Here is a 22,361-nt window from a genome sequence, read left to right on the forward strand (position 1 = left end):
TAGAAATGGATTAAAGGCTCCAATCAACATGCAGAGACGATGGAAACTTTTGAGTGTGCCACCTACAACCCATCAGGCTCTGGTGTATAACCAGATGATATAAAGCCATGAATGAAGTTACAGTTTCCCAGGAAGAACATGTACATCACAAACGTAGATGTGCTTAGGACAGAATCCTGAGAAACACCATTTAAATTTCACAGAGAAAGGGGATGTAGGGTGAGGTCATGACGAAAAACATCTTATTCAAAAGGTTTGGCTGCAAAGCAAAGGACAGAGACAGGATGGTAGCTAGATAGCTGCGTCGTGTCACTGGGGGTTGGGGGTGGTCTTTGGTGACTGGGTAGAGACATTTTTCATGCCTACAGGAAGAAGGCAATGGAGATGTAGTTGAAAGCGGTGGAGCTGAGAGGAGGGTTGATGGCTGAGAGTGAATGAACAGGTGGTAAAGGCAGGCAGGAGAAACACTGAGAAAGCTGGAATAAGCCACCTTCAAGAATGGGCCTAGTCAACAGGAACACTGCGGGGTACACAGTGAACTCTACTGATTCACAGAGCTCCAGTTAGATGCTTGCGTGGCCTTCTCAGCTGGAGCTCTACAGCCAGGTATGAAAGAAGAGACACTGGAGGGACTGAGGTAGGGCTGTAGGGCTGATCAGGCAGGACAACAAGGCAAACGGAGCTCGAGAATAATAATTAGCAAGTATACACACCTGCTAAGATTTTAAATGGATACATTTTACTGGATGTGAATTTTCCTTTATGAAGCTGATTACGGATTGACAGAATGAATGAAAAATCATGATGCAATTACATGCTGTCTACAAGACACATACTCCGCGTTCAAAGACACAAATAGGTAGAAAGTATGACAACAGAAAAAAGGTGCAAACGGTAACCAAAAGAGAGGTGGCATGGCTGAAGACATTTTATAAAGATAAAAGGGTCAATCTGCCAAGCAAACATTAATATATTTACATCTAACAGCACAACTTCAAATACATGAATCAAAATCTGACAGAATAGAAGGAAAAACAGAGAAAGAGTGATAAACTTCAGTACTCCACTTTCAATAATGGATAGGACAACCAGACAGAAGATGAACGAAAAAAGGAGATTTGAACAAAGATGCAGACCAACTAGAACAAAAATCTATGGAACATTCCACTCAACAGGAGCAGAATGTAGATTTTCCTCAAGTGCATACAGAATATTCTCAAGGATACCCAATATGTTACGACATTTTTCACAAATGTGAATAAACTTCAAAGAATAGAAATCATATAAAGTACATTCTCCAACTATAATGGAATGAAATTAGAAATCAATAACAGAAGGAAATTTAGAAAATGTATACATATGTAGAAATTCATATTCATTAATAAACAACGAATCAGGCCAGATAAGGTGACTCCACACCTGTAATCCCAGTGCTTTGGGAAGCTAAGGTGGGAGGATCACGTGAGGCCAGGAAGTCGAGACCAGCCTGGGCAACAGAGCAACAGACAGCCTGTCGCTACAGCAAAATTTAAAAATTACCCAGATGTGGTGTTATGTGCCTGAACTGCTAGCTATCTGGGAGGCTGAGGCAGGAGAATTGCTTGAGTCCAGGGGTTCAAGGTTACAGTAATCATCATAATGAACTATAATCATGTCACTGCACTCCAGCCTGAGTAACAAAACAAGACCCTGTCTCTACAAAAAAAATAAAAATAAAAATTAAAAATAAATAAGCAATGAATCAAGGAAAAAAATCACAAGGGAAATTAGAAATTAATTTTGAGATGTATGGCCAAATCTCATGAAATACAGCAAAAGCAGGACTTAGATGGAAATTTGTAGTTATAAACACCTGTACTAAAAAAGACCCTCAAGTAAATAATCTAACTTTCCACCTTAAACTACAAAAAGAAGACTAAACTGAACAGAAAACAAGCAGAAAGAAGAAAACAATAAAAACAGAAACCAATAAATGAAATAAAGAACAGAAAAACAAGTATGAAAAATCATTAAAACCAAAAGCTGGATATTTTAAAAGATCAACAAGATTGACAAACCTTTAAGCTAGAGTGACCAAGAAAAAAAGAGAGGAGTTCAAAAGAGTTACTAAAATCAGGAACAAAGGAGGGTACATGACTATCAACATGACAGAAACAAAAAGGACTGTAAGGAAATCCTAAAAACAACTGCATGGCAACAAATTAGATAACCTAGATAAAGTGGACAAATTATGAAAAAGACACAAACTACCAAAACTGACTGGGTCTATAGATAATCTGAATAATCCTGTAAAGGAACTGAATTAGTAATTTTTTAAAAATCAGAGTAAAGTCCAGTCCCAGAAGGTTTCATGGGTGAATTCTATCTAACACTTAACAAAGAATTAATAATTCTTCACAAACTCTTCCAAAAAATAGAAGAAAGATCACTTCTTAACTCATTCCACTGAGGCCAGTGGAATGTTATTACTCTGACACCAAAACAAAAATAACACAAGAAAAAGCAAAAAAAAAAAGCCCAAAAACCTGTACATCAATACATGTTTTTTTGTTTGTGTTTTGTTTTTTTTGTTTTTTAAGACAGAGTTGCACTCTCGTCACCCAGGCTGGAGTGCAATAGTGCAAACTTGGCTCACTGCAACTTCTGCCTCCCAGGTTCCAGTTATTCTCCTGCCTCAGCGTCCTGAGTAGCTAGAATTACAGGCCTGTGCCACCACGACTGGCTAATTTCTGCATATATATATATATGCCATGTTGGCCAGGCTAGTCTTGAACTCCTGACCTCAAGTGATCCACCCACCTCGGCCTCCCAAAGTGCTGGGACTACAGGTGTGAGCCAACGTGCCCAGTCCAATACATCCTTTAAAAATAGATGCAAAAAAAGCCTTAACAAAACAGTTGCAAATCAAATCCAGCAACACACAAAAGGACCCATGATCAAGGGTTATGTATTCTGGCCTCCGTCTGTGGTTGAGGAGATCAGCCTTTCTGGGGACTGGAGGCCCTGCAGAGTTCTCCCACTCAGTCGTCTGTGCTGTGAAACAATACACTACGAGGTGAGTTATTCACATGTGACAAACTATGACGGCAGCCTACCCACTGGACTGTAAAAGCACCTAAATGGTCTTATTACACTATTGTCAAGAAGAGCAGAAATACTTGAAAAAAGAGCATATTCTACTTCAATACTGGCAAATGATGGCTTCAAAATATAAACATTAACATTTCAAAAGCAAATAATGCCACTTGCAAAGAGAATTAGTAAGAAGGCTTCCAGAATGAAGAGCAATTAGGATGAGAAATCAGCTAAGGAAACACCAGCCAGCATAAAAGATTAACCTTGCAAATGGAACTGCATAACGATAGGAATTTACTCCTCTTTCATATACAGTTCATTTGGTAATGGAAGGGGAGGGGCTCTGTTCCACACATTCATTCAGGACACCAGGCTGATGGAAGCTTTGGCATCTTTAACAAGCAGTTTCCAAGACTGCCCTAGTCATGGCCATCTAACCAGCAAGGGGCAAGAGACAGCAGGAGACCGCAGGAGAGGTTAGGTGCAAGGCTAGATGTGGCATACAGACTTCTGGCTCTCCCGCTTTGGCCAGAGTTCAGTGACATGGGACCAGCTAACTGGGCAGGAACGGCAGTCTAGCCGTGTTTCCAACAGGAAAGAGAAATGGGTTGGAAAAGTAGCCAGCCAGTCCCTGCCACAGTTGGGAAAATAAAAGCTCACATGAAACAACACATAATAAAATAAACATATCAAGTGTACAGAAGTCACTTGATTATTGGGTAGAGCTGATCTCCTGTTAATGGCAGAATCCATCTCACAATGTAAATAATCGTAACAACAACTGGTAGAAAGAGAAAACACTTTTCTTCTTTCTCATGACAAAAACGTCACTTCTCAAAGTAGCTGTTTATAGAGAAAAATTAAATCAACAGCTCTGAAATCTAACAGTCCTTTCTACAGTTTTCACACTAGAAATAAGATATATGCTGTGTTTCTAATAAAAATAATAACACGCCTCGCTTCCTACAAAAACCACTGTTCATTTATAAAAACTGTCAGGAATGTAGGGCAGAAAGAAACTCTGGATATTACTCGATATACCTCCCTCATTTCAGAGACGACGAAAACGTGTGCCCACCTGGCAAGGTCACATAACTAGAAACGGGCCAAAGTGATTCAAACTCAGGTTTCCCGATTTCCAACAATTTTTCTATTTGGCCACACTAGGCTTCTATCCAATTACCTCTTTTCCATCTTTATATTTTTGAAAGCTCAAGTCATACAAATAGCATTTTTTTCTGCAAAGTCTGCGTCAACTCAATAGGCAAAATTATCTGTTCCCACATAGCCCCAAACATTTCTGAGTCCAGCACCTACACAATCAGGATTATCACTGCCCATGGATACACTTCCACCGAGACCACCCACTCCGTAAAAGTTGCTCCCATTTGTATCTTAAGCAACAGTTAGTGCCTGGTACGTATTAACAGTAAGTGGTAAACAAGTATTTGCTGAAGTGCTGAATAAAACTGCAAATGCAAAACAGCCATCAAATTTTAAGTAACATCATCATTTAATTAGATGTCAGTATGAATTTGAATGAAAACACTCATCGGATACATAGGTCCTGACAGGATTATTTTTAAACAAATATATTTCACAGCAAACACCCTTTTAAATATTGACTATTAAATATAATTTAGGTGTTAATGAATTCAATATATTATTCAAAGAAAATTTTTACAGGATAATTTTTACTTTTACCTTTTAAAATGAAGATTAAACTACGAAAATACTAAATCATCAGCAATGTAACTGGAGTACATGTATTTTCTTTGTAAAGTAGCTTCATATGAAATGTGGTCTCTTTTTTCAGAGGTTTCATGTGTTTATATTCAAAGTAAAATACCATTTCTACACAATATTGCTCATTGCTGCAGCATACTAAAAATGTAAGGAAAACAGTTTTCGCTTGTATAGGTATTTGTAAATTTGTTTTTGCAATAATAATATACAGTTAGATAAGTTTTTTTAAACGTAAAAATACCTGCTTTGTCGGAAGTCCTAAGAAACACCATGTCTGATGGAATTCTTTGATTCTGCAAAGAGCATTATAAAAGATGAATTATCTATATGCAGGTTTATAAATTAACACAATTCCATTCCAAAGAAGAAACAGCTATGAAAACAACTAATATAATTAAAATTCTGCTGAAATAACTAACACAATTTGTATATAAAAAATTGATACTTTAATTCACATTTAAGTTGAAATGCTAAGATTTTTTTCCCATGAGTGAGTCATATACTGGTATGTAGTAGTGACTTTAAAAACGCTTCATGTCCAGTGGCTCATGCCTGTAATCCCAGCACTTTGGGAGGCCGAGGCAGGCAGATCATGAAAGTCAGGAGATCGAGACCATTCTGGCTAACACGGTGAAACCCTGCCTCCACCAAAAAAAGAATGCAAAAAATTAGCCGGGTGTGGTGGCAGGCGCCTGTAGTCCCAGCTACTTGGGAGGCTGAGACAGGAGAATGGCGTGAACCCGGGAGACGGAGCTTGCAGTGAGCCAAGATCATGCCACTACACTACAGCCTGGGCGACAGAGCGAGACTCCGTCTAAAAAAAAAAGGCTTCATGTCAGCCAGGCATGGTGGCTCACGCCTGTAATCCCAGCACTTCGGAAGGCCAACATGGGAGGATCACTTGAGCCCAGGAGTTTGAGACCAGCTAGAGCAACATGGCAAAACTCCACCTCTACAAAAAGTTGAAAAAGTAGCCGGTGTGGTGGCATGCCTGTGAGAGATGATACCTGACCTCGACTTCAATGTAAACACAAAAATCTACCTAGAATTACAGTTCTAAATCTGAAAGCCAAAACAATAAAATGCCTAAAAGAAAAAAAAAATAGTTCTTTCCCCACTGAATTGTCGTCATTCACCAAACATGACAAGAATATTTTCATGACTTTTTGAGAGGTAAGGATGCTTATAAAGACCATCAACAAAAATTGTCTAAAAAACTAACCTTAAATGAAAAGATTAATAGCAGACTTCATTAAATTTAAGAATTTCTGTTCAATACAGCCTGCCAGGAAAGAAGAGGAAGATATCTGCAATGCATATATAACTAACGAAAGACTCCAAACCAGAACACACAAAAGTCCACAAACTGATAAGAAAAGAAAGAATAACTCAGAAGAGAAATTCCGAGGGATTTTAGCAGGCTTGTCACATGACAGACACACACAAAATCATATGAAAAAGTACTGAATCTTATTAGACTTCATAGAAATATGCATTAAAACCACTTCTACTGATTTACACTCCCACACCAACAGTGTAAAAGTGTTCCTATTTCTCCACATCCTCTCCAACATCTGTTGTTTCCTGACTTTTTAATGATTGCTATTCTAACTGGCATGAGATGGTATCTCAATTGTGATTTTGATTTGCTTTTCTCTAATGACCACTGATGATGATTTTTTTTTCATGTTTGTTGGCTGCATAAATGTCTTCTTTTGAGAAGTGTCTGTTCATATCCTTTGCCCACTTTTTGATGGGTTTTTTTTTTCTTGTAAATTTGTTTAAATTCTTCGTAGATTTTGGATATTGGCCCTCTGTAAGATGCATAGATTGCAAAAATTTTCTCCTATTCTGTAGGTTGCCTGCTCACTCTGGGTCTAGGAGAGGGATAGCATCAGGAGAAATACCTAATGTAGACGACGGGTTGATGGGTGCGGCAAACCACCATGACACGTTTATACCTATGTAACAAACCTGCACGTTCTGCACATGTACCCCAGAACTTAATTTAAAAAAACAAAAACAAAAACACTTCTACATACATATCAGAAACGCTAACTTTAAAAGGCTGAAAATGCACATGCTGGCAAACATGCCAAGGCACTGCTGATTGGAGCAAAATTTGGTACACCACTTTGCAAAACCATGTGCAGGGTCTACCACAGCAGAACTGCATAACCCAAAACACAGCAGCTCCACTCCTAGGCACACCTGCAACAGCAATGTGTGGATGTGTGCACCAAGAAATACAGTCAAATATGACACAAAAGTATCCTTCATGATAGGCGAAACTTACATGTAACCTGAAAACCCATCAACAGGAAAACAGATAAGAACCATACTATACAACCCCAAAATGGGTGGGTAACAGCTGCACACAACAACATGGATGTATCTCCTAAAGAACATGGCGCCAAAAAAGCCCCTGTCCAAACACACTCCCACCTTGGTAAATTTTCTAGGCACTCTTGCCAAAAATCAATTAACCATAAACTTCAGAGTTTATTTCTGGATTCTCAATGTAATGCTAGCTCCTGTAAATGCTGATTACTGTAAATCTGTATTAAGTTTTGAAACAGTGAAGTACAAATATTCAAAGTTTGTCCATCTTTTTCAAAATCATTTTGGCCATTCTGGGTCCCTTCAATGTCCATATGAATTTCAGAATCACCTTGTCAATTTCTGCAAAGACATCAACTGGGATTTTGAGAGGGATTAACACTGAATCTATAGATCAATTTAGGGAACACCACCTTTTGAACAACATATACTTCTAACCATGGGCATGAAATGTCTTTACATTTACTTTGGTCTCTCTAATATGTTTCAACAATGATCATGGCTCATTGCAGCCTTGAATTCCCAGGCCCAACTAAGTCTCCCAAGTAGCTAGGACAGCAGATATGTGCCAGTGTGCCTGGCTAATTCTTTAAACTTTGGTCTATGTTGTCCAGGCTGGTCTCAAATTCCTAGCTTTATGTGATCCTCTCGCCTTGGCCTCCAAAAGTGCTGGGATTACAGTTATGAGTCATCATGCCCAGCCCTTAAAAGTATTTTTTTTTTTAATTTCATATTCAGACTCTTTATGTCCTTATTCTGTCTTATCTTCTATGGAGCACTCATAAACAAACCAGATAATTTCAAACAATTATTGGACACTTTTGTTTCTTTTTCCTTCCCCTCAAGACTAGGGGCACCACAAGAGCAAGGAGCCCTGTGTTCTCCTAACACTGCATGCCACAGCGTGAACGCACAGCTGCTTCTCTGACTAGTCACCCACCTGGGATATATGGACTTTCCAGAATTGAGCTACTGTGAATAATGTAGATATAGACATTCCTGCACAGGTTTTTTGTATCAACATAATTTAACATTTCTCTGATAAAGATCCAGGAGTGCAACTGTTGGGTAGTATGATGGCTACACAGTTTTTTTAAAGAAACTATCCAGTGATTTTCCAGAATAACTGTATTGTTTGTATTTTCACAAGCAATATATAAGTGATCCGATTCTTCACATTGTTTCCAACATTTGGTACTGTCACCATTTTTTCCTTTTAGCTGTTCTGATAGATGCATACTGATACTTCATTGTGTTTTAATTTGCATTTCCTGATGACTAATGATGTTGAATTCCTGTTCATGTGTTTATTTTTATTTTTATTTTTTTTTGACATAGAGTCTCACTCTGTCACCAGGCTGGAGTGCAGTGGCGCTATCTCGGTTCACTGCAACCTCCACCTCTCGGGTTCTAGCGATTCTCCTGCCTCAGCCTCCCAAGCAGCTGGGACCATAGGTGCCCACCACCACATCCAACTATTTTTTTGTACTTTCAGTAGAGATAGGGTTTCACCATGTTGGCGAAGATGGTCTCAATCTCTTGACCTCGTGATCCGCCCCCTTCGGCCTCCCCAAAGTGCTGGGATTACAGGCATGAGCCACCGTGCCTGGCCCATGTGTTTATTTTCTACCTGTAAATCTTTGTCAAAATGTCTCTTGAAATCTTTTGCTCATTTTCTAATTTCAATTTTTTTTTTTTTACTGTTAAGTTTTAGGAGATTTTATATATTCTAGATAGAATCTTTGTCAAATATATGGTTTACAAATATTTTCTCCATCTGTAGATTTTCATTGTATTCACATGGTTTTTCACAAGGCACACAGTTTTAATTTTAATGATATGCAATTTATCAAGTTTTCCTTTTACACATTGTCCTTGTGGTGTCAATTCTAAGAAATATTTTCCAATCCCCAGATTCTAAATATTTTTTTTTTCTAAAAGTTTTGCAGTTTCACATTTTACATTGAGTCCATGACCTTTTTTTTTAGCCTCTGGATGCCCAGTCCCATTTGAGAAGGCTATCTTTTCTCCACTTAATCATTTTCACACCTTTGTCTAATTCTGGTTTCCCTATAATGTTTTGTTAACTTTTGTTTCTATCCTTCTTCCACACTATGTTGACTAATGTAACCATGTAATACGCCTTAACATCAAGAAGGATGATTCCTCCCACTTTATTTGCCTTGTCAAACTTGGTTTAGCTATTCTACAACCTGTGCCTTTCCAAATTAGTTTTAGAATAAGATTATCTATGTCTTTAAAAATAAGAAGAAAAAAAAAAACCCTGCTGAGATTTTTATAGGAATGGTATTAAGCATACAGAACAATTTTGGGAAAACTGAAATGCAGAATGTTACAATTGAAAACAGACGGGTCTATTTACTTATGTTTCCTTAAATTACTTTTATCAACACATTGTAAATTTCAGCATAGATTTCATCTTCATAGAATGACTGTAAGAGTACTGCATTTTAAATTTCTGTGCCCACATGTTCATTGCTATTATATAAAAATGAGGTTCATATTTGTGCATCGATCTTATAACCTGACACCGTGTTGAACTCACTAGTTCCAAATTTTCTACAGATCCGTTGGGATTTTCAACATATATGTATATGTATCTATGTACATGTATACATAGTTATATCATCTGCAAATTGAGACATTTTTATTTCTTGTCTAATCTCTCTTTTATTTTCTTGCCTTACAGACTAGAAGTGCCATTGAATAAGAGTAGTAACGGCAAACATCCTTGTCTTGTCCCCAGTCTCAGAGAGGTGGCATTCAGTCCTACACCAGTAAGTATGATGTTGACTACAGGTTTTTTTTGTAGATTCTTTTTAAACAAGATATGGTTATTCCCCCTCTAATCCAACCTGCTCAAAGTTTTTATCATGAATGAGTGTTGGGTTAAGTCAAATGATGTTCCTGCAACAACTGATTGCATGATTTTTCCTTATTCTGTTGATAGGGTAAATTACATTGCTTGATTTTAGAATGCTGAACCACATTTACATACCTGGAACAACCTGTACTGGGATGTGATGTATGACTCTTCTTTATATATTGCTGATATCAACTGGGCTGTAGTTTTCTTTTATTGTACTGTTTTTGTTCTGGTGTTGAGATAAAGACATTCCTGGCCTCATAAAATGAGGTGGGTAGTGTAGCATTCTCAATTATTTTCTGAAGACAACTGTGTGAAGTTGATGCTAAGTCTTCTTTAATGGTTTTAAGGAATTCTCCTGGACCTAGGTTATTTCCTTCCTAGAGCTTTAAATTACTAATTCAGCTTCTTTAGCAGTTACAGGACTATTCATACTGTCTATTTCATTTTGACTGAATTCTTATACTTTATGGTTTCAGAAGAATTTGTCCATTTCTTCTATTTATGAGCATCAAGGTGTTTGTAGTTTTTCGTAACTGTCTTTTTAATGGCTGCGGGATCTATAGTGAAAGCCTCTATTTCATTACTGATACTGGTGATTTGTGACATTACTCTTTTTATTTTGATCAGTCTTGCTTGCTAGAGGTTTATCAATTTTATTAACTTATTTAGAAGAACCAGCTTTTGTATTCATTGATTTTCTATCTTGTCTTCCTAGTTTCCATTTTACTGACTTCTACTTGTATCTTTATTATTGCCTTCCTTCTGCTTGCCTTGGTTTAACTTTGCTGTCTTCTCCTAGTTTCTTGCAGTAGGGATTTAGACTACTGACCCAAGACCTCTGCTTGTTTCCACATAGGAGTTTCATGCTACAGTTAATCCCAGCACTGCCCTTACATGCATTCCACTTATTCCAGAATGCAGAATTTTCATTTTTATTCAGCTATATGTATTGTTTCCTTGAGACTTACTATCTATCCTATAAATTAATTCAAAGGGTGCTGTTTACTTTCCACGTTTTAGAGTTTTCCTGTTGCCTTTGTTACTGATTTTTAAGAATTCTATTATAGTGAGAGAACACACTCTGTGTGATTTCAATTCTTTTCATTTTGTTGAGGTTTATGGTACAGAATATGTCTTATCTTGGTGAATGTTCTATAGACACTTGAAATAAATGTGTTCTCTCCTACTGACAGGTACAGTGGTCTACGCATGCTAGACAACTCCTGCTGGTTGGTCCTATGCAAATCTTCCACATCCCTGCAGAGCATCTGTCCACTACTTCTATCCAACGCCTGAAGGGTGGTGCTGAAGTATCCACTTGTAACTGGACTTGTCTACTTTTTTCAGCTCTGACAGTTGTTGATTCACGAATTTTATGGATATGGTGTTTGGTGAGTACCACTTTAGGATCATTGTATCTTCCTGATGGATTAATCCTATTATTGTTATATAATATCTCTTTTTGTATGTAGTAATTTTCTTCACTCTGAAGTACATTTTCTTGGACATTAATATAGCTCCTACTACTTTTGTTTAATTTTACATTGTATATATTTTTCTATCCTTTTACTTTCATCCTATCTATGTCACCGTAGTTGAAGAGACTTTTGTGTAAACGACATAGAGATGCATCTTGGGTTTTTGGTATGTTTTTTTATCTATTCTGTGTCTTGATTGCTGTACTTAGACCATTAGAATGTACGTCTGCATTTTATTATTTATTTTCAGTTGGTTTCCTCTGATATTTGTTCCTGGGTTTCCAATTTCTCCCTTCCTGTGTGTGACCTGAGCTCTTTTTACTCACATAGTCATGGAAGTAGGCAGATGAGAGCACTTGAGAATGAACTCCCTTAACACAGACCCAGGTGTCCTGCGCACAGCACTCATGTGGTCGGGGACAAGGCAGATGAGAGCACTCTGAATGCACTCCCCCCACATGCAGCCTGCACCTTCAGTCACTCTCAACACCACCAGCTCCCCCATGTGAAGCCTGCACCTTCAGTCACTCTCCACACCACCAGCAGCCCTGACGATCTCCACATCGGACCTAATGTTTTTCTTACAGCTTCTTCCTACATTGATCAAAACTTTCTTTTGTAATGCTTTTACTTCTATTCACTTTTCCCTCTTAAATTTTTTAACCATATGAATTATATCCAATAATTATGTGTAATATAACTACAGCTGGCCCTCTGTATCCACGGGTTCCACAGATGGGGATTCAACCAAGCATTGAGAGAAAATATTCAGGAAAAAAATAAAAATAAAAAATAAGAAAACAAAAATAAAAAAATACTGTATAACTATTTAGATAGCATTTCCATCGTATTAAGTACTATAAATCATCTAGAGATGATTTAAAGCAGAGGTCCCTAACCCCGGGCCTTTTAAGAATGGCACTGCACAGCAGGAGGGGAGTGGAGGGCAAAGGAGCATTACCTCCTGAGCTCCACCTCCTGTGAGATCAGAAGCAGCATTAGATTCTCACGGAAGCACGAACCCTACTGTGAACTGCGCACGAAAGGGACCTAGGCTGCACGCTTCTTATGAGAATCTAACGCCTGATGATCTGAGGTGGAACAGTTTCATCCCAAAAACAAGCCCACTGAACCTTGGTCCATGGAAAAATTGTCTTCCATAAAACTGGTTCCTGGTGCTGAAAAGGTTGGGGACCACTGATTTAAAGTATACGGAGGATTTATTAATGCATAGACTATGCAATTTTATACAAGAAATTTGAGCATCAGTGGATTTTGGTATCCTTGGCAGGGTCCTGGAACTACTCTCTCATGGATATTGAGGGATGATTATCTCTGTAGGAGGAAGTTCTGAAAACTGAAGCATAGTACTATAAATAGGTTCAAATACAATTCTATGACGACATAAAATAATCTTGATAATGCAACATTAAGCAGTTAACCATCTTATTTCAGAAAAAAATATGACTGCTTGCACACACTGAAATATACTTTAGCAAAACAGAATATACAAAAATCTAGATTTTTCTTCACATACAACAAATCTTACACAAGGATATTATGATTCAAAATACATGTCTCAAACAATTTCTTTCAAATTCAGAAGTTACTTGCAATCAGGCTAAACATTAATAACCAGTATATATAGGTCTAAAATATATTAAAAATTCATCAACCTTTTCCACTATGATGAGGTCTCCAACTTGTATGTCTGAACTCTTAACTTGCACTTTACCTTAAAAAAAGAAGAAGTACAGTCAACTCAAGGAAACAATAGCACACTCAAGTTCAACTTTCAATTAAAAAATAATTACTTTAGAAATAAGATGCAGAAAAATATACTTCAGAAATTTCCCTGTACTTATACTTTCAGACAGTCACTAATAATTAACTTCTCTTAGTAAACTTCCAAACACAACTTTTATCTCCCAATAAAAACACAGAGGGAGAATTTCTTCATAGTAATTTAAAAGGGGACAACACTCAGAAGGCTATTACCATGTTTTGTCGTTGTTTCAGTTCCAAGTCAAATTAACAGTGATCAGAAATATCACTAAATGATTTGAGCATAATTAAAACAACACAGAGATGTAAAAATCCTTAAGTTAATATCATAAGTGGCATTAATTAGCACAGAACTGACCAAAAAAGAAATAAAGCAAATTATATATAAAATCAGCCTCTATTAATAGCTTTACCAACACAGGAGAGGACTGAAAAAGTTATATCTAAAGCTTTATTACTAAAAGTGATTTATCTATGTGAATAAATTATTATGTACAAAATATCTAATGTAGAATAGTCATTGATAAAGTTTCCTATATACTTAAATATCTATAAAATATCATGTATAATATGATGTAGAGTAGATGAATGTTGCATACATAATTTGAGACATACTTAGGTAACAAAATAGGCAAATTCATTCTCTCCCTTCCTCCCCTTCTCTCTGTATCTGCCTCTCTTTCTCCCCCTGGGTGTCTTCCAACCTCCTTCCCTCACTTCCTCACTCTCTCCATCTCACTCTCATAAGACTAGCAATGGCCTTGTGTGTTAATTTTTACATTTTTAAAATTACTGTCCTAACAAGGGAAAATGTTCCTTCCTTTTACATTCGGTTTATGTTGACAGCTATCAAAAACTAACATCACACTCGTTACACTGACTTTAAAGATTTAAAGATCTTCAATAAGATCTTATTAAAAGATCTTATTTCCCAAACACCTCTTAAAGCAGCTGTATTTCAGTAGTTTCACACTGTTCCTAAAGATCTGCTTTGGAGATATCAAAACTTTTATATGCATTATGTTGTATTTTTTTCTACATGCCTTAATTATATAAGCCAATAAGGGCTGAAGCTATTTTTATTTATATTATAAAATAGCAGTGCTCTTTAGAATTATGTGTGAAACAAATCTTAACATAGCTTTAAAACCACTAAGTGTATGCCTACACACAACCAGAAAACAGATTCACAAAACACTGTCCACTTTAATTCCTGTGAGCACGGTCACTCAGGCTTCAGGCCTCCACCCCCGCTGCTATGCTTTTCATAGCAAAGCATCTGGCAGTAGAGACGCCCCACGGACCCAGAGCTCCGACTTCATCATCTAATTTCACTCTCCCCTACCTATCCAATCCACCCTTCTTTCCTTGTATTTTTCTCACATTCTCTGAAATCAACACATTTTAAAAGGAGAGAAAAAGAAACACTATAGTCATAACACATAATACAGTAAACAATTTTAAAACATTTTGAAGATAAAACATATCCTTTTTGACTGTAATTAAGATCTAACATTTCTGAAAGATTTATTATTCTATAACATGGTAAAGAGAGAGAATATATTTAAGAGCCTTTAATTTTCAGGCATATAGTGATTATGACTCATTTCTGTGGAAATTATCTTCAATTACCTGTTTAAGGAAAAAAGTTTATGATAAAATACAGCATAAAAAGTTCTCCAAATGTTAATATTACACTATGAACAAAGTATCAGAAAGCTAAAGAGTACAGTAACAAAATAGTATGACCATCTGCCTTATGTATCTGCTCAAAGTACATGTATCTAAATTTTGAACAAATGATCACACTGTTATCAAGTCCTAGCATCCTGAATAACTGATTTGCTGTCCTCTTTGCCAAAGAACATGTAAGGCACTGGACAGAGAAGATACAGGAGGAAAACGACCCACTTTCACAGACCTGTCCACCAGTGAAGGTCCAGCACGAATTATCTTTGCTGCCACATTCTAACAACCCACACTTACATTAAGTATTTGATTTCTGGCCAACACTTTGTTAACTGAGCTGACAACTGATCCTAGTAATATAGTAATATCATATTTGAGAGAGTCTGGTAACAACAGAAAAAAATCTCTCAATTTTAGAGTCACTGTGCACATACAAAACACACAACTGTCACCTGGCCTCAATAATCCTACAGAGCAATCAACGACACAAAGTGTTTATGAAATGGACACTCAACATTTAGTAATCTCAGAGCTGCACTTGATAGAGAAGGAAGCTCTAAATACAGCAGCAAAGATATTTCGATGTAAATGCTAGTATTTAAATCTAATGACATATTTTTTTCTTAAAATTACCTATTCAATATACTATCAAGTGCACATTCAGTAAGTCATGTATTATCAGCTTTTTGTTCTTTAATGAACTAGTTAATTGTGACTATTACCAAGTATATTAGTCCGTTCTCACACTGCTAATAAAGACAGACCCTAAACTGGGTAATTTATAAAGGAAAGAGGTTTAATTGCCTCACAGGTCAGCATAACTGGGGAGGTCTCAGAAAACTTACAATCAATAATGGCGAAGGGAAAGCAAACACGTCCTTTTTCACATGGTGACAGCAAGGAGAAGTGCCGAGCAAAGGGAGAAAAGCCCCTTATAAAACCATCAGATCTCATGAGAACTCACTCACCATCACAAGAACAGCATGGCGGTAACCGCCCCTATGATTCAATTACTTCCCACTGGGTCCCGCCCATGACACATGGGGATTATGGGAACTCTAAGTGAAGATGAGATTTGGGTGGGGACACAGCCAAATAGTATCACCAAGTAAGGTAACAACAGTACTTTCCGCTCTCTAAACTATTTCAATCAAATATTTCCAGTAAATCTTTCTAGTGATAAATGTTCCCTTCCATCATTCTTCAGAAACATAATAGCATTAAGTGGGTTTTTCCTCATAGAGGAAAAGTATTCATCTCACTTGCTCCCATGAACAAGTTCTATAGGCTCCTCTGAGAAAGATGCAAATGTATATCAAATAACTACATATTCTTTTTTTTTTTTTGGTTGCTGTTTGAGGCGGAGTTTCACTCTTGTTGCCCAGGCTGGAGTGCAGTGGCGCGATTTCGGCTCACTGCAACCTGCGCCTCCTGGGTTTAGGTGATTCTCCTGCCTCAGTCTCCCGAGTAGCTGGGATTACAAGCGCCCCCCACTACGGTTGGCTAATTTTGTTTTGCATTTTCAGTAGAGACAGGGTTTCGCTATGTTGGCCAGGCTTGTCTTGAACTCCTAACCTCAGGTGATCCACCCGCCTTGGCTTCCCAAAGTCCTGTGATTACAGGTGTAAGCCACCACGCCCAGCCATAACTACCTATTCTTAAGCCAATGCTTCTTAAACATATAACCTGCCCACTAACCCCACTACCAGTCATTAATTTCTGCCTGTGTAAAGAAAATATAACATCATAATTTCCCTAATTCCAAATGAATGAGTTGAAAAAACTAAGGACTGTGTTTATCCCCCAAAAAAATTCCATTCTATGATAATTATTTAAAAGATAATCATATTTGTATCAAAAACTGTAAGTTCCTCAAAACAGACCCTAAGTTAACTGCCAGGCTTTACCAACTGGCTCCTCCATCTCTGATGACCCCTGCTGTACCTCACCGGGAATCTCGTCCCTCCACTGTAAGGTGCCCTCTATTGACTCGCAGAAGCTCCCAGCACTTGCTCCCTTGGATTAAAATCCCTCCCTTCCCAGAATTAATTACACAGCAAATCTAACCTCTGTGAAGCTTTTAATAACCCACATAAACACCAGTAATACTTTATATACACCTGTAAATAATGTGCTTTAAATGCTATCAATATTTAAGTATCTGAATATCCACTAAATTTCAGATCCTATGATAGGTTTAAAGTGTAACTGAAATATACTTTTACGACATGTAGTTTCTTCTTTCCAAATGCATATCCAAAATTTATCCATATTAAATTAAACTCATGGAGACAGAGATTACCATAGGCAGGGAAGGTTAGTGGGAGCTATTGAGGGAAGCAGGGGTGGTTAATAGGTACCGAAAAATAGAAAGAATGAGTAAGACGGTATTTGCTAGAGCAACAAGGTGACTACAGTCAAAAATACTTGCACATTTTAAAATAACTCAAAGAGTGTAAATAGATTGTTTGTAACACAAAGGATACATGCTTGAGGGGATGGATACCCCATTTACCCTGATGTGATTATTGATTATTCCCCATTGAATGCCTGCATCAAAATATCTCATGTAACCCACAAATATATATACCTACTATGTACTCACAAAAATTTAAAAAATAAAAATAAAATAGAGCCACTGTGGGGAAAATAAGATGATAATGGAGCTGAAAAATTCTTACTGTCCCAGTGATGTAGTAGCCGACATGCCACCACAGCACGAGGAGGGAGTCACGTGTTTGCAGTGACGCTGCTGTAAACCATCCAACACACTGCAGTTGTGTCAAAGCCTAGCACACATGATTATGTACAGAACAGATTGATAATGATAATAAATGACCACATTACTGGTTTGTGGATTTACTATAAAAAGATTAACCCATTTTAAAATCAAAGGAATTTACAACCATTCTAGTCCTAAGTAGTTAAAATGAGTCCATGTCAGAATGGATTAAAGCACGAAGCAAAGTAAGACCTACTAAACACAAATACTAGCAACTAAGGATAAAAATGTATTTATATTCAAACAAACACACACAAGGTATAAGATTGGTAGATAAGTAACTTTTTTTTACTATTTTCTGTCACCCAGTTTGTAGTGGCACAGTCACGGCTCGCTGCAGCCTCAACCTCCCTGGCTCAGGTGATCCTCCCACCTCAGCCTCTGGAGCAGATGGGACTACAGGTACGCACCACCACACTCGGCTAATTTTTGTATTTTTTGTAGAAATGAGACTTCACCATGTTCTCAGACTGGTCTCAAACTTCTGAGCTCAAGCAATCCACCCACATCAGCCTTCCAAAGAGCTATGAATATGGGCATGAGCCACCACACCTAGGCAATACTGATTTTTTTTTTAATGCAAGAACAACAATAATGAACGGAAGGTTCTAATACTTCTAGTAATTAATCATTAAATCTTAATATCCATCCATTAAAGTGAAATATAGTATAACTTACTTTTCTCTATAAACAAATTTAGTTGAGATGATAGTTTACCACCTCACATTTAAACTAAATAAATAAGCTGATCAAAGTAAACAAAACTTAGATCTCTAAGACCTTCAACTGCAACAGCAGGTAGTCTCATTGCCAAATTACTCACATCCACGTGTCTCCGTAGAGTTTGAGGCATATTGTTTAAGTACGTAAACGGGATGTGCCAAAGCCCTAAGCAGGTACACAACAAACATTTTGTGATGAAGTGGCTGAGTGAACAAACTAGGATTCCTCTCCATTCCGCTTGCAAAGGTGATCTGAAATGTAAATCAAAAACACTGAGGTCCAGGCCTGAGCCTGCTCATGTAAAACTGTGTCACTTGAGTGTATTAGTTTCTTTGCAGGCCACAACATCCACATATTTCATATAAATGTTCCCAATAATAATTCCATGAAACCGAGTTGAACAAAATTACTGTTATCTTCTAGCTAATTCTAAAATTTCTTACCTAGTAAAAGTAAATACTGGTAAAAATTCTAGTTTAACAAAAAGTTACAATTTATCTTATGATGTAGATGGCATTACTACTCTAGGCTGTAAAACACTCCACAAAAGCAAATTCAAATGGATGAAATCCTAAAATGTATTAAAGCACTCAGAACATACTTCAAGAAAGAAGTACAGGAAACCCCCACAAAATCTGAAGACAGTACTTAACCCATTTCCTCAACACCTACTACATTCCAGTTCCTACTGCAGGCGCATGTACTACACTAGTGACAACGGCACACGTTTAAAGGGTGTATGGCATGCTGAAATGTAGCAGGTGCTATGGAAAGATGAGGGCAGAGCACACGGCACAGGATGCTGGCGGAGGGCAAAGGTGGGCATTTGTGACTGTGGCAGGGTTAGGAGAGGACTCCTAGAAAAGGAGGCACTGGAGCCAGGAGTCAGGAAACAGTGGGGAGGCCACGAACAGGTGTCTAAGACAGAGCATGCAGGCTGAAGGAAGGGCCAGAGCAGAGCTCCTGAAAGATAACATGCCTGGATGCTGAGAAAAAGTGAGTGTCCAGAAAGAAAGGCAGTGACAGGGGGATATCCAAAAGGAACAGAGAATGCCCATGTTCACAAAGTGCCCTTCCAGCCAGACTGGAGAAGCCCATGACTCACAGACCACGTCTGGCCTCACGCTGGGGAATAACCAACCCCATGGAGCATGCCCCAGATCTGTCCAATGATGTAACAAAGCAAGGCCTATCCAAGTAGCTGAACAGCATCCCACAACAATACTCAACAGTATGTGCAGGAATATAAAGATATCCACCACCCAAAAAGGTAAAATTCACAATGTCTGACATCCAATAAAAAATTAATAGGCATGCAAAGAAGCAAGAAGAGATGACCCACAGGAGGAGAAAAACCATTCAATCAAAACTGACCCACAACGGACACAAATGTTAAAATTAGCAGACACGGACATGAAAACAGCTATGAAAACTGTATTCCAATGATCAGAAAGTTAAGAGACATGAAAGATACAAAAAAGACCCAAATCAAACTTCCAGACACAAAAACAACAACGCTTGAGATAAAAAAACACAACAAATGAAATTAACAGTATGATATGGTTTGGCTGTGTCTCCACCCAACTCTCATCTTGAATTGTAGTTGTCAGAGGGAGCCGGGGGGCGGTAAATGAATCATGGGGCGGTTACCCTCTTGCTGTTCTCATGATAGTGAGTGTGTTCTGATGGTTTTGTAAGTGGCTTTTCCCCTCTTTGCATGGCACTTCTCCTTGCTGCCACCATGTGAAGAAGGACGTGTTTGCTTCTCCTTCCTCTATGGTTCTAAGTTTCCTAAGGCCTCCCCCAGCCATGCTGAGCTGTGAGTCAATTAAACCTCTTTCCTTATAAATTACTTGGTCTTGGGTATGTCTTTATTAGCAGCATGAGAACAGACTAACACACAATAGAACAGACATTCTGGAAGGAAAGAATAGTGAATCTGAATAACAGCAATAGAACTGTGCAAAATAAAACAGAAAAAAGAATTTAAAAGAAAAATTTAAAAACATCAATGAGTGTCACTACCTCGAACAGTCTAACACAGGTATAATTGGAAACCTTGACACTGGAGAGTGAAGAAAAAAATATTTGAAGAAAAAAATATTTGAAGAAAAAAAGGCTAAACACTTTCCATATTTAATGAAGCTTACATCCCACAGATTCAAAAAGTTAAATGAATCCCAAGCATAAAAACATAAAGAAAATTACACGTAGGCACATCATAAACAAATCGCTCAAAACTATTAACAAAATCTTCAAAGCAGAGATAAAAGACGACTAACCCGCAAAAAACAACAAAACACTGCTGAGAAAAAAATTTTAAAAGGAAAGATGCATTTCACACATGGGTCAAAAGATTAAATATTATTTAAATGTCAGTTCTCTGCCAAATGGATTTACAGATCCAAAGAAATCCCATTCAAAACTGGAGAGAGCTTTTTTGTAGAAATTGGCAAGCCGATTATAAAAGTCATAGGCCTACAACTAACAAAAAGAACTCCAAAAATGAGGAACAAAGGTTGAGGGCTTGATTTCAAAAATTATGATAAAGCAACAGTAACCAAAAGAGCATGATGTTTACAGACAGACAAACAGATCAGTGAAGCAGAAAGAGAGTCCAGAGATAAACTCACATGAAGAGTTCAAAGGCAATGCAGTAGAAAAAGGATCACTTTTTCAAAAAACTACTGACAACAACTGAATGTCCACATGCAAAAAAAAAACCACCTATATTCTGCACAGTAGACAAAAATAGACTCAAAATGGATATTCATAAGTATAATTCCTAAAACTAAAAAACTTCTAGAAGAAAACAGGAGCAACAGTGGAAACATTTGTAAACGTGGGTTAGGTAAAGAGTTCTTAGAAAAACAAAAGCACAATCATAAATAAAATTGACCAACTGGACTTCTTCAAATAGAAGATTGAAGGGGCTAGGAACGGTAGAAAGGATGCAAAGTCAATAAACTGGAGGTTGAAAAATAACTGGAGTCCAGGCACGAAAGAGAATGAGCTAGAGAGAGCGGCCTAACTGCAGGTGGAGTGGCACTAAGGCTACAGGAGCCAAAACTAGGGCCACCAAAGGGTCTGTTTAGGACGTGGGCCCTCAGAATAGAGCCACAGTCTGAGAGCGGGAAGGTACCTTCAGAGAGGAATCCATAGATACAAAAGCTTCAGGTTATGAAGGAAAAAAAGAACGTGAATTCTGGAAACCCAGTGAAAAAAGACCAAGGGTAATAATAAAGATACACACTATCCCATGGTGATTAAAATGGAGAATCTGAAGGATGACTTGGAGTCTGGGGCTTTTCGTGTTAACTAACATAAAACATAAAATTCATCTTGAGATCAGTCCTGGTGCACACAAGGCCCACACTGTGCTCAGGCAGAGAGGCACAGGTTCAGGGGAGGCAGCTCATATTCTGAGTCCTTGGACAAGAAACCTGGTTAAGTCTCAAAGGTTTGGAGAAGAACTCTGCTAACTTTAAACATGGTTTCGAAACAACTGCTGAGCATTTGTGGGGAAAAAAAAGAAAAGAAAGGTCCCTTCTCCACATAGTATACATCTTAAGTGTAAAATTATGAATGCAGTAAAACTTAACTACAAAAAATGAAAATCCAGAAACACTTTATGAAAACACAATGCTCACTTATATTGGGAACGAATAGACTTTCTAAGATTAAAGTAAAAATCACAAAAGATCAGGAGATTTAAATTATAAAAATTATATATTACATCCAAGAAAAATGATTTTTAAAAAATAAGTCAAGGTAAAAATATTTGCTACATGTGACAAAGGCAAATTCCTTTTAGTAGAAAAACTGTAATAAGGTAAAAATGTAATAAGGTAAA

General features: G+C 37.5%; 1 protein-coding gene across 12 annotated transcripts in view; it reads right to left on the bottom strand.

The window, feature by feature from the left end:
* Positions 1 to 22,361, bottom strand: part of LOC105489277 (ATPase phospholipid transporting 9B (putative)) — a 289,967-nt gene that overhangs the window by 209,047 nt on the left and 58,559 nt on the right. For 10 of the 12 annotated variants that reach the window (XM_071085805.1, XM_071085804.1, XM_071085803.1 and 7 more), the window contains 2 exons: positions 13,206 to 13,264; positions 5,063 to 5,114 (listed from right to left, as the gene is read on the bottom strand). The exons of 1 other annotated variant lie outside the window; for it this stretch is intronic. In XM_071085805.1, coding sequence (XP_070941906.1) covers positions 5,063 to 5,114; positions 13,206 to 13,264 — 111 coding nt within the window. Of the gene's footprint in view, positions 1 to 5,062; positions 5,115 to 13,205; positions 13,265 to 22,361 lie in introns of those variants that run through there. One more of the 12 variants, XM_071085813.1, reaches the window with a different exon arrangement.

Source organism: Macaca nemestrina, chromosome 19 (assembly GCF_043159975.1).
Source record: "Macaca nemestrina isolate mMacNem1 chromosome 19, mMacNem.hap1, whole genome shotgun sequence".
NCBI classification, from domain to species: Eukaryota; Metazoa; Chordata; class Mammalia; order Primates; family Cercopithecidae; genus Macaca; species Macaca nemestrina.